Here is a 12,634-nt window from a genome sequence, read left to right as displayed (position 1 = left end):
ACAAAATGTTGCTTTCCCTCTCTGCCCTGCAAGAAATGTTTGTTGACATAATTTTGATAAGCCATTGAACTCTCTTTCAGGTCAGTATGGGAACCGCTTGAACAAATTTATTCGCCACTATGAAGGTTTATCATATGACACAGAAGCCCTGCACAACAGTCACCAGAGAGCCAAGAGGGCACTCTCTCCTCAAGACAAGACTGTGCACCTGGACTTTCATGCTCATGGCAGGTCAGTTTTCACACTAACACACACTCTCCTCCTCTTCTGTTTCAGTCTTCTTACTTAACCTCGGACTGCTTGAATTGATTTGATGAAGTATTGAGTACTTTTCATTCCTTTTTATTCATTTAATATAATTTCTTTGTGCTAATTACATTTATCTGATGTTCTTTTTTGCATTGGTCTATGCACCCTGGTGTTCTTTTTGTGTTTATTTACCATGTCATCAATTTAGATCATATATTGTATCTTAATTTGCATTGATAATTTGCCTACAATCATACTTGCACCACAAGATTATAAAATAATGGATCATAGACACACACACACTCCATTCAAAAAGCAGTGATGTTACTGTGCAGATTCTGTGAAATGGATGTAATCTTCACTCAGTTCTTTCGCTGCTATTTGATATGGCATATTGTATCGTCTATGTCTGGTTTCATTATTTCCTCATTTAACCCATCATAGAGAGAACTGTGCTGTAAATCAATGTTACTGCAGTATAATGCTGGAACATTGCAAAAGAACCTAAAAGTAGAGCTTAAAGTTTACATTTATCAGCAAGGTCACCATATAGAGAAATAATCTGATGTTCTTTGCATCAAACTGGAAGTGTGTGAAATCTGTGGGAGAATCATATATCATTTTGAGTTGGTTTTATACCCGTTATAAACACCATTACCTGTCACTGTGGCACAGACTTCTCTGGGGGCACCAGTGGTACAGTTGTGGTTATTTAAGGTCTGTAAAAGACAGGACTAACCACATTGTAGCAAGCTGTAATCGAAACCCTTCCCTTGTTCTTATTTCTTTTTCCAACCTCTTGTGAGGTTGGTCAGGTCAAGTTGTCGGAGTACAGTGGTACAGTACCACCCCTGTTTTGGAAACAGATTATTTCAGATGGTAACACTGTTTAAATGTTCTCAGATTTTTTTGTCCATTGGTATTAAATGACAGCAGGCTGCAGCAGAAGGTGTGACAGTGTGAGTCAAACACTTGTAAAAGAATTGCCTGCCAGACAATCAGCGATACCAGACAATCAGAGATCTTTGCCTACTGAAATTCTAAATACATGGTAGTTTCTGAGAACGGCTACTAACAAACCTGTGCCCCTTACATTTTGTCAACAACATGCTCTTTCCCCATTCTCCTTCATAGTGAACTGCATGTTACCACTCAGTATGAAGGGCCACCCTAAAGCCTTTGAGTTGGTGCTTTTTTCTTCTTCTTCTTCTTCTTCTTCTTCTTCTTCTTCTTTTTTTTTTTTTAACACTCTACTGTTTCCATACAGTTTTAAAATGATAGGTGGGAGATTGTTCTCAACCTCTATGAGTGAAGTGTTTAAAGACCTGTGAATCTAACATAGATTTAAATTTGCTTAATGTGTATGAACCAGTGATTGCTTAAAATGTTCACAGTTCCCTAGCCAGTTTTTATACCAACATCATGTCTTTTTGAGACTGGTGAAGTAGTTTGATTTCCTCAAACAGAGAGAAATAAAAGACAGTAAATGCTACATGATTAACTCCGAAGGAACTTTGAGTAAAGCCTGCATTCCCCTCACTAGACTCCAGTTTAGGATTGCACTGTGCCTCAACACATGACATAGAAAATGTGGACTAGCTGGCTTGCCTTGACTCACTAACAATAGATTGATTGATTGATTTTGTATTAATGTGTCATGCACCAGAAGTGCCCAGCCCAAGTGGGCTTACAAGACATCCAAAAAAAGGAACAAATAATAGCAAATGAAAACCAGATAACAGACATTAGAGCAATTAAACATATAAACCATCCTGATGCTTTTTCCAGGCTTCAGATACATATTTAGAAAAGTTAAAGACATTAAAGTTAAACAACCAGTCCATTCTATCATCATCAGAGCACCAGAAAAATATGACATATAACATTTCAGTAAATATTGGAGTTCTCCTTTGAACTGTGTACTGGAGTTGGGTTGATCATCTACCATCGTAATATTGGGATTTAAAAGCCACCCCCAACACCAGGGTGCACCACGGCACACACTACCAAACACACCAATTTGGTATGGCCAGCCCAGATCAAATCTGCATGCTACATAACCACACCAAACGAAGGTTGATAATAGTCTCGTTGGTTATGCCAAAACCCAAACTGCTGCCAGATGGGCCAAGTGGTAACTTAATAGCAACCAAGTTTGTCACTGCCATAATGCGTAATGATTTTCCACAGTCACTTATCAAGCCGATATCTGCTGGGCTGACTGCCATTTTTTTTAATCTAATATAATTTTAAAAGATAGGTATATTCTGCATTTACATCACTATGACAAGTATTTAAAATATTCTTTATAATCAGATGATCTGCTTAATGAGGTATTTTAAGTATAGGCTATAGGGAGGAGAGCAGGTGAGTAGGTAAGGTGAGAATGAACTGTGAATGGACTCAAATTTGCAAGAAATAGAAATGTTTATAATTAATATCTGACATACATCATCCTATGCCAATTTAGTAAACATCATCCAACCCTATTGTGTACATATTAATCGTCATCAGTAGGCACATGCACAGATTCACATAGTAAATTATCCTTAAATATACTGTCCTCTTATCCCATTGCCGTTATGGGTCCTTAGTCTTGGGAAATGTCTGTCTTTTCTGTCTCGCTCTCATTTCTACTTGCTTTTCTGTTTGACGCTTTTACTTTTTTTTTGCAACATGGAAATAATTTGCCTTAGCAGCACTATGTTAGCAGCACTTTGTTTTTCAGCAAACTGCCCCCTGCTTTCCTCTTCACCCTGTCTGTTTTGGGTTATCAAGAGTCTGTCAAACAGATCCTCTTCCTGTGTTTTTGTGCTCTTTCCTGTCAGTGCTGGCTATAGAAACAGTGCTGCCTGTGTTGGTGAGGTAATCATTGCATCATACAGCATGATCATTTTCAAAGTCTGAATACGCTGTTGTGTCTGAAAAAGACACAAAAACATTTTTTTAGAAGCTTTGGACAAATGGACCTGCAGTATATTTACTGTAAATAAAGTCTTGGGTGTTCTGAGCAGACGGAAATGTTCTGCACAATGACGTATAGAGGAGCAGACCAGACATGTTCATTACAGAGTACGCCAGTCCAGATCACTGAACAGGAAGAGTACTCATCTCTGAGAGATAGATTCATGAACAGTCAGACTGTATGAGGACAAAACGATGGGGAAATGTCACTACATTTTCAAGTTCCTTGAACGAGTTAATATAAGTAATATAGTAATATACAATACAATATAATATAAAAAGTAATATAAGTTAATATAAGTGAATATCATTTTCATGAAGAAAATACTTTGAAGTGTTGCCTTGTATTGGGTCAAATGTTGTGTCAGACATTTTAACTCAAAAGAGAGACTGTAATGACTTTTTCTGGAGTAGAGAATGTTACTCTGTCTCTAGTGTCTCCCTCAGCCAATCAAAGTAATCCAAGTGCATTTTTTTCTCTCTTTTAAAAAATAAAATAAAATTGACAATAATTTTGTTGAAAGGGATATTAGCATTATCTAATTAAATAACTGAAAGTGCTTCATTCCATAATACTAAAATAGTTATGTTTGAGAAACCATCTTATCCCTCATATCCTTACTAAACTCAATGGGCTTGTTTGTGACTATCATCCTCTCAACACACACATATGTGCTGGCACAAACCCAGACACACACTCTCTCCTCTCTCTCCCTTTCTGAAAACCCAGGGCAGGACTGTGTGGCACTATAGAGGTTTGTTGTAACAACAAGAGAAAAGCTTTCTTGTGTATGCCCACTCACATGAGTATTTGTGGGTGGGTCAGGTGACAGAACAAGGCAGAGTAGGCAGTTGTCTGTATGCCGAGCTTCTTTACAAAGAGAGGAGCCAAAAAAAGTATTGAAACATCGACTAGTACCAATGCAAATGACACAATGTCCTGTTCAGTTTTAAGTCCAGCTGTCTACAAACAAGACTCATTTGTAAGACTTTTTTTTCCTATTTCAATACATCAAGATATTTGTATTATTATTATTAATAATAATAATACATTTTATTTAAAGGTGCCTTTCTTGGAATTAGAAACACATTAAAAAACAACTATACAAATAAAATATAAAAATAAAGACAATATAAAAGTGACACAGCAATTGACATCAGATGGAATGGGCAGTTTTAAACAGATGTGTTTTGAGTTCTGATCTGAGGGAGCGGGAGGGAGTGGGAACATGGAGAAGATCGGACAGATTTGGGGGGGCGAGGTTGTGGATGGCCTTGAATGTTAACAGAAGAACTTTTGAATTGAATACGGAACTGAACGGGGAGCCAGTGGAGCTGTTGGAGGACAGGAGTGATGTGGTGGATGGAGGGGGTTCGAGTGATGATATGGGCAGCTGAGTTCTGGATCAATTGAAGTTTATGGAGGGATTTGTGAGGAAGGCCGAAGAGGAGAGAGTTGCAATAATCCAGACAGGAAGTGACGAGGCTGTGGACAAGGATGGCAGCAGTGTGGGGGGGTAAGGGAGGCCAGGGGCAAAGGCGATTGATGTTTCGTAGGTGGAAGTAGGCAGACCGAGTAATCTTATTGATGTGGGATTGAAAGGACAGTGTGCAGTTGAGGATGATTTAATATATTATTGAGCTTACTAGGCACATGTTACAGGAGCTGTAATATCCTTACTGATTTTTTTTAAAATTATAATTTATCATCAACATTTGTGGTATTAATAAATCTAATCTATCTATTTCAAATAACGGTAAACTTGCATGTATACTGCAGTGATATTATAATTTCTATAATCATTGTCACTGTCTGTCAATTCAAAATGATGAGCTTTTTAAAGTAGTTTATTTTCTGTATATAAGAAGTTTCCGTGCTTCTCAGTTTGTAGGACTTGAGTCATAACAGAAGATCACAATGAAGTCACACAGATTATCTCGAGTTTCTCTGTTGAAGAAACATGTGAACTGAAATGTGTTGCAACAAATGTCACAAACGTCTTCCTCTCGGATAAAATCTAGATGTGGTTCATGTCGCAGGCCTTTCGAGCTTTGACAACTCCTCCTCTTAACATAAGTGCACAGTCGCAGATCAGATTGGGGTGTGCGGTGCTGTGAGGCTCTTTGAAAGTAAAGAGCACAATGTGGTTTTCTCTATCTCTAAGTATTGTGCATTGCAAAAAAAATGAACAAGCAAACAAAACAAGAAAAGCTTCTCGAGATAATGTAATTAATTAAGGAAGCTGCTATATTTTTTTTATGAAATGTCTTGTACTGTATGTGTTAAGTGATACTACGCACTTTGTAGAAATACAGTACACTCTTTGAAGACATGGCATGAGGTCACTCCATTTCTTTGGGCCGGTCTGCTTACTGAGCAGTGTATGACTGTCAGTGTGTTCAGCATTTGGGACATGTCTGAATAATTTATCAGTCAGCTGCTTTTGTGAGTAGAGTAGCACTCACTTGATCTAAAACCTCCTTTCTTCCTGTCTGTTAGCATCCACGGTTATTTGTCTGTAAGTATTTTGTGAGGCAGTGATTGTCCTCTTTTTTTCAGTTAGTAAAACTTAAATGAAAAAAAGAGTTTTAAGTGTTCAATAGATTATACAGTTAATGGAAATGTAAAATGTTATTTTATTTTAACTAGTAATTATACAGCCTTAGACGTATAGCAAAGTAAGCAATTCACAGTTTGAACGTAACAGTGACTTCACAAATGTTTGTTTGTTTATTTAATTGTATTTTTTTTTGTCAAGCTTAATTTTATTTGTCTTTTTGTTTTTTAATCTTTTTTATTCTAATCTTTTATTGTTGTGTGTATCTTTTTGTTTTGTTTGATTGTTGTGTGTAAGGGAAAGTAAGAATCTGCATTGTCTGAACTGCAGTGGTTTTTTTTACTATGCATATGACAATAAACTTCTTGAATCTTTATCAGCTGACAGGCTGATAGTTTATTGTGGTTTGGTTCAAGACGTTAGGCGTAGTTTGATGACACAGATTGTAAGCCTGTATTTCAGTATTCACTCTATAATTGTCCATTCGTAATGTTTCTTTGGAGTGGAGTTGCTTCTTGAATGCCAGACACAATGTTGGCATCTAGGTATGACTGATGAAATATGAGGGCTCTGGGTCTTTGGTTTGGTAGTATTGTGTTCAGTTGATCCACCACATCTCATCATCAGTGTATAATAATAATGATAATAATAATTCACAGCCTCTCTTAGTTAAGGGTATCACTACTGAGGTTTCATGGAGGAAAGGATGTGCATGGAAGTTGCATGATGGAGTTTTGAAGGAACAGGGGTAAATATGGGTGCTATGTAATATATTTATATTATATATATATATATATATATTTTCTAAGACGTGCCTCATTGACAGTATAACAGTTGCTTGAAATTATGAATTAAAATGCTACAATGCAGATTGAAATACTAACTGACTAATCTAATTGTGGACTCATCTGCAGCTGTGACCAGTATGTCATGCTGGATATTTTGGTTGACTGAGCTGTTGATGAGAAGTTGTGAGGTCACATTGATTGTTGTAGAGGCCATGAATAAGGTGGGGAGAGGCCAGTGACTGTAATGGGTGTGTCAGGATGAATAACAAGCAGGGGAATTTATACAAAATCTATTGCCAGCTGATCTTAATTTTCTGTCCTTTCTGTTTATTTTATCATCTTTGCTTTCTTTATTACTCCTATCTTGGCTTTCTTTGATCTTCTAACTATTGGTTCCTTGTTAGTGTTATATGCTGCACAGATTTTATACAAATTTGTGATTTGATCTAAATAAATATAACTGACTGTACTCACTCGACTGAACATATGCTTTTGTGTAGTTACAAAATTTAAAAGAAAAAAGTCACTAAATCAATAATATACCAGTAAATAAGAGACTGTAGCTACAATAATAAGGTGTGTCTGTGTAAAACGAGAGCAGATATGATAAAAGGAAATGTGATACTGGAGAATGTCTGAGTCATCCTGCAGAAGGGAAATCCTGGACTCTGCCTGACTTAAAACTGTATTTGTTATGTCGCTCTTGGCTCTTCCAAACATGTACTGGCTTACTGTTGCTGTCTTTTGTGAACCTTTTTTTTACTCTTGTAATGTTCTCATGCCACGCAGTGTAAGAAAGTCTGTTTTGAAATCATCATCAACCCCTTTTATCCTCCCAAACACACATATGTAAAGAATTTGTGGTTAAAGTAGACAGTGTGTCATGTGACTTTGCTACCCAGGAGGAAACAACCATCTACGTAAACTGGCATAAAGGTCAGTTTACTTGTTATAAGGAGTACGACTCAGTGTTGAAAAACATTTCACAATGTTCTTTTTGGCTTTTAAGGGAGCTTTCCAAAGTCTGAGAAAATAAACAAAATGTTTGGTTATCTAACATAACGGCAGTTCTTAGAATAATATTCACTCGGTGTCTCGCTATGGGATGCAGCCATGATAGAAGCATTTATCTCAATCCACCAATCTTGATTGGCCGGTGAAAGGTGTTCATCCGCTCTGCACCCAGTAGTCCCACCTACTATAAATAGTGTGCGCGGATAACACTCCCTCAATTCAATAAGCAAACCTCTTCTCACCGCCCAGCAAGAAGGGTCGTCTGGTGAGACACCTCGCTCATTTTATTCTAAGAACTGCGGTTATGTTAGATAACCAAACGTTCTTCTTCATAATATTCACTCGGTGTCTCGCTATGGTATATGGTAGCTCCCATATTGCCAGACAGCTTATGGAACAAGTACCGGCCAGTGGGGGAGGGTCCCTGGGTTCTGCAGGGCGGATGAACACCTTTCACCAGCCAATCAAGATTGGCGGATTGAGATAAATGCTTCTAACAGGGCTGCAGGAGGCTGCATACCATAGCGAGACACCGAGTGAATATTATGAAGAAGAACTCTGCATTACAAACTGGAGAAGTTGGAAAGACATGGACGTTTACCAAGCAACAAAATGACTGTTTTGGGTCACCTGAGGGATACTTCACACCTTGAGACCAACTCATGTGATCCCTCAAAAGATTCCTGGTGAAGAACAATCCAGTGAACCCCTCATTGCATTGCCTCAGGTTTTCAGGAAGCCAGTGGCTCATGTGCACCTCATGTGATGCATGCCTTCTAGTCTTCGACATCATGGTTATGCTAATGAGAGGATTACAAAAAAAAAGGCTACGCACAAACATTCATGTGCTTTTCCTCATGACATAATTCTTCTAACTCACTGAGCACAGCATTACTGAGCAGCAAGCAGCACAGCAGAGTGGTAAAGCTCAGTATAATTTGGAAATGATGCTGCTTTTTCAGTGTCTTTAAGTGATTATGTGCTCTGTCTCAGCTGTATGTCTGGTCCCTTTTTATGGTAAGACACTGTAATAGTGAAGTTCACTATGGCATAAAAAAATTAAAACTTTAAAATAATACTTTTGAATGCTGTTTTCTTGATTGTGGAGTGTGACCTTGAATTAAATAAAATACATTTAGGCTTTCATTTTTGAAGCCAAGTGCACCTTTACATTTTGAGTTATGCTGGTGTAGTGCTTATGCTAATTAGACATTTTCTTCTATTCTTCTTTAAGGCATTTTAACTTGCGGATGAGGAGGGATACAACTCTATTTTCTCCAGATATCATCATCGAGGTATCAGGAGAGGAGACACCCACTGATACATCACATATTTACAGTGGAGAAATCTTCGGTAAGTCCAGCTGTTTCCACACAGCATTCTTGGTGGAGGTGCAACCCTTTTACCCAATTATGCAGTATTTATTTTTTCACTTGAATTGAAAGTCTGCATCACCCCTGCCTGTATAGTTTCTTACATCGTTTTCTGAAGGACTCTAACATTTCAACTTAGACACGCACTTTTAATGATTAAAGGATGGGTTCACAGTTTTTCACATCTGTCCTAAAACTATAGTCAGGTGCTCAATTGAACACTGGCACATATTTTTCCTGCTGTAATAATTCCTCCTGTGCTGATCAGTAAAAATGTTAAGACATTATAATCTGTGTATATGTTGTTTACATATATGTGTAAACTTTAAAATACATTTTTGCTCAGAATGAAGACTGGATTGTGTCTCTTAATCATTACATTTCAAGTGCATTTGGAAGAGGTCGTTTAGTGGTCAGTATGAACAAGAGGAATGATAACAGTGAGCAAAATCTGTTTCAATTTTACATTTAGGAACCTGACTATAGTTTTAAGAAGGATTTGAAAAATTGTGAGCCTATTCTTTTAAAGTTCAGTTTTATTCTCAGCATTTTAAAGTATCGTGTGTGCATGCATGACAGAAAAAAGGTTCAAATGTATTCCTCACATCACAACCCAAAACACACAGAGCTCACACTTAGCTTTCATTCTGTTCTGCCATCCGCTTTCAATCCCTTCCCTTCCTGGACGTCTTCCTGTCGCCTGTCCCCAGCAGAGTTCAAATGAACAAGAGAATAAACAAGGCTGTTTTTCCTGTTGTGATCAATGTGAGTGTGTATGAGAGAGGAACAGAGTCTTTTATATTTTTCTTGTTCAGGTTATTGGCTTTTCAATACATACCCTCAGTTCAAAAATCTTAAAACATTTTATTTTTTGAATCAAAGTGAGACACAGGCTTCATCCTGCTTTATTTAAATTTAATTCTTAACCTCCATGCATGCTACACATCATACATTTCTCTAAAACATTTGTTTAGTGAATCATATGATTTAACTTTGTGCAAAATCTTTTTTTTGTTCAAGTTGAAACCTTTTCACAGTGACACCTGTTCACCTTGGTACAAGTGGGCAAAAAACACCACTGTGTGCTATAATTTGAATGAATAAATAGAGTACTACTATAGAGTACTACAGTAACTATTTTCATTTTTGTCAATGCAAACATTAAGAGTTGTCAGACCCCACGCAAACACCATCTCTCTTATTGTATGCTCATTAAAAAGATATTTTTTATTAGGCCAGAGGGGTTTCTTTGTAATGTATGTCACAGTGTAAAGAATTTAACTTTTACTGTTCTTTTGCCCATCCGCTTCCTCTTTTATATTTCAGGAGAAAAAGGCACAGTGACTCATGGCTCTGTGGTTGATGGGCGCTTCGAAGGCTTCATTAAAACCCACCAAGGAACATACTATGTTGAACCCTCGGAGAGGTACCATAATGACAAGAATGTTCCCTACCACTCTGTCATCTATCACGAGGATGACATTGGTAAGTATCTGCCTCTGTACTTGCTTTGCTGTTTATTAAAGATTTTTTTTTTAAACTTTGGGTGTGAGGATATTGCAAAAAATGTTGCTTTTGCAGAATTGTGATGTATTGGTGTGACAAGTGTTGTTAAGTTAGACGTAGGTGGTTGAGCTGTTGATAGATCTCCCTGGAAAGCTTGGAGAAAGGGTTATCTTTGACAGACATTTGGCTCTGTGTCCTTTGCATAGTGATACTGGAAGCAAGATTGAGGCACCGCAAAGCATAGTCATGGCATAGGCTACGTTCACACTGCAGGCCTTAATGCTCAATTCCGATTTATTGCTCAAATCGTTTTTTTTGTTTGACTGTTCATATTACACTTTTAAATGTGGCCGGTCTGCGGACTGTGATGTGAACAGCTCACGCTCCTAAAGTGACCCGCATGCTCAGTTGATCATTGATCACGCACAGAACGGTGTTTACGGAAGCGAACATGGCGACAGCAACAGCCAGTGAAGTTACTGGTAGTCTCATTTATGGTCTAATGTTAAAAACAGTGTGTGGCGGCAACTGGCAAATTTGTGAGCGGGTGATGTTAAAATGGAGGAAGAGGAGAAAGAAAATTAATACTTTAATGATGTCCGTTTTTGTCTGCAGTGCAGAACTGTGATGTGTGTTGCTCTAGAATAACGTCAAAGTCGCATTAAATGCGACCTGACTGCTCAGATTGCGGTCGCATTCCAAAAAATCCGATATGTATCCGATTCAGTACCACATTTGAAAGTTGCCTGAATCGGATTTGGGAATGTCAGATTCAATGTCACTCAATGTGTTGTTCACATTGTCAGAAACAAATCAGATATGGGTCACATTTGAGTGAACAAATCAGATTCAGGTCACTTTTAACTGCAGTGTGCCACTGCTAAGGTCAGACTACAACTAAGTGTATGAAAGCAATTAGTGGACTTCAGATCTACTTTGTGATTGTGGGTGAACATGATGAACCAAACACTGTGTGAGTGAAATCACAATACAGTGGCTTAACCCAAAGAACTTTGCACATTTATTTGAAATTGAGTTGCGGATTGAATTCAGATGAAAGCTTCATTTTGGGGCTCACAAGAGTGTTTTGTGATACAGTGAAGTCACTCACCGACAGCAGGGGTGTTATTCTGCCAGCAGTGATAAAGAAGCTAGTGGGAGCATTGGAACAAAAGGTCACAGGTGAAAGTAAGGAAAAGTGAAACTTTATACAAGAATTTCTGACTTCTTGCTACCTCTAAGCAATTGAAGAAGAAATGCACATATGGCCAGAGATGTGATGTAATCAAGTGACGTCTGAGAACACCTTGAGCTAGTGATGTCACAGCCCTTGATCATTACTACCCCCTGATGATTTAATCTATGGCTTTTGTCTGAATGTAGACCCTCCTCCTGTTGTGACTCCTTGCAGTTAACATTGTCAACTGTCCACCTAAGAACCACCTCCCCCCACCAATTATCATCATTATCATTTGGTCTTGCCTCGGTGTCACAGGTCTGAATGCAAATGCTCTCCCTTCCTGCCTTTTGTTTCTTTGCTGATCACTGCCTTGGTCTTACTGTATAAAATGCATCCTTTTCATTTGCTCTGGGTCAGTCTACTGTCTCAGACCCACTCTGTGTCAGTGTGCTCACCGATATCCCAGGGTATCAATAAACATCCAACACCACAGCAAACTTTGAACAAGGACTTGAGTGAATTTCTTCAACACAACTTACTGTTTAGATTTATGTATCACTCAGTCCACTAGATAAAGGGAATGTTAATCTTTAACCACGAGTCACATTTTATTTATTGTGGCCTTCATTTTTTTTCTGTTCTCATCCCAAATCAATCCCAATTTGGCAATTACATGATAACTTAACAACTTATCACTGCTGAGAAGAAAATGGCTCCCAAATTGTATTTTAGGCTTTTAGACCGTTATTAAAACATCCTACCATCCCACATGCTCCATAAAGGCACAGCAAAGGAATAGTTTTTCAAAGACTCACATCTGCACTGAGATATAATTATAGATAAGGTAATATATTGCTATACTGAAATGAATTAATTAAATGCTGAACATGCTTTCATTAATATAGAAATATTCTCTTACCTTCTACTTGGAAGACACCTTATTTAAAGATGGTTGATATGCTTCCTGACTTTTAAAATATGTGGTTGATTTTTCATACGAGA

General features: G+C 37.8%; 1 protein-coding gene across 1 annotated transcript in view; it reads left to right on the top strand.

Moving 5' to 3' along the window:
• adam10a (ADAM metallopeptidase domain 10a) overlaps window positions 1-12,634 on the top strand; it is a 31,171-nt gene that overhangs the window by 4,974 nt on the left and 13,563 nt on the right. Inside the window, exons 2-4 of the mRNA XM_053320490.1 lie at window positions 81-231; window positions 8,808-8,926; window positions 10,273-10,431. Of these exons, the coding sequence (XP_053176465.1) occupies window positions 81-231; window positions 8,808-8,926; window positions 10,273-10,431 (429 nt within the window). The remainder of the gene's footprint in view (window positions 1-80; window positions 232-8,807; window positions 8,927-10,272; window positions 10,432-12,634) is intronic.

The sequence above is a fragment of the Scomber japonicus genome, chromosome 1 (assembly GCF_027409825.1).
Source record: "Scomber japonicus isolate fScoJap1 chromosome 1, fScoJap1.pri, whole genome shotgun sequence".
In the NCBI taxonomy this organism is placed as follows: Eukaryota; Metazoa; Chordata; class Actinopteri; order Scombriformes; family Scombridae; genus Scomber; species Scomber japonicus.
Note: the sequence above shows the minus strand (reverse complement) of the source record. Positions and strands in the feature narration are given on the sequence as shown.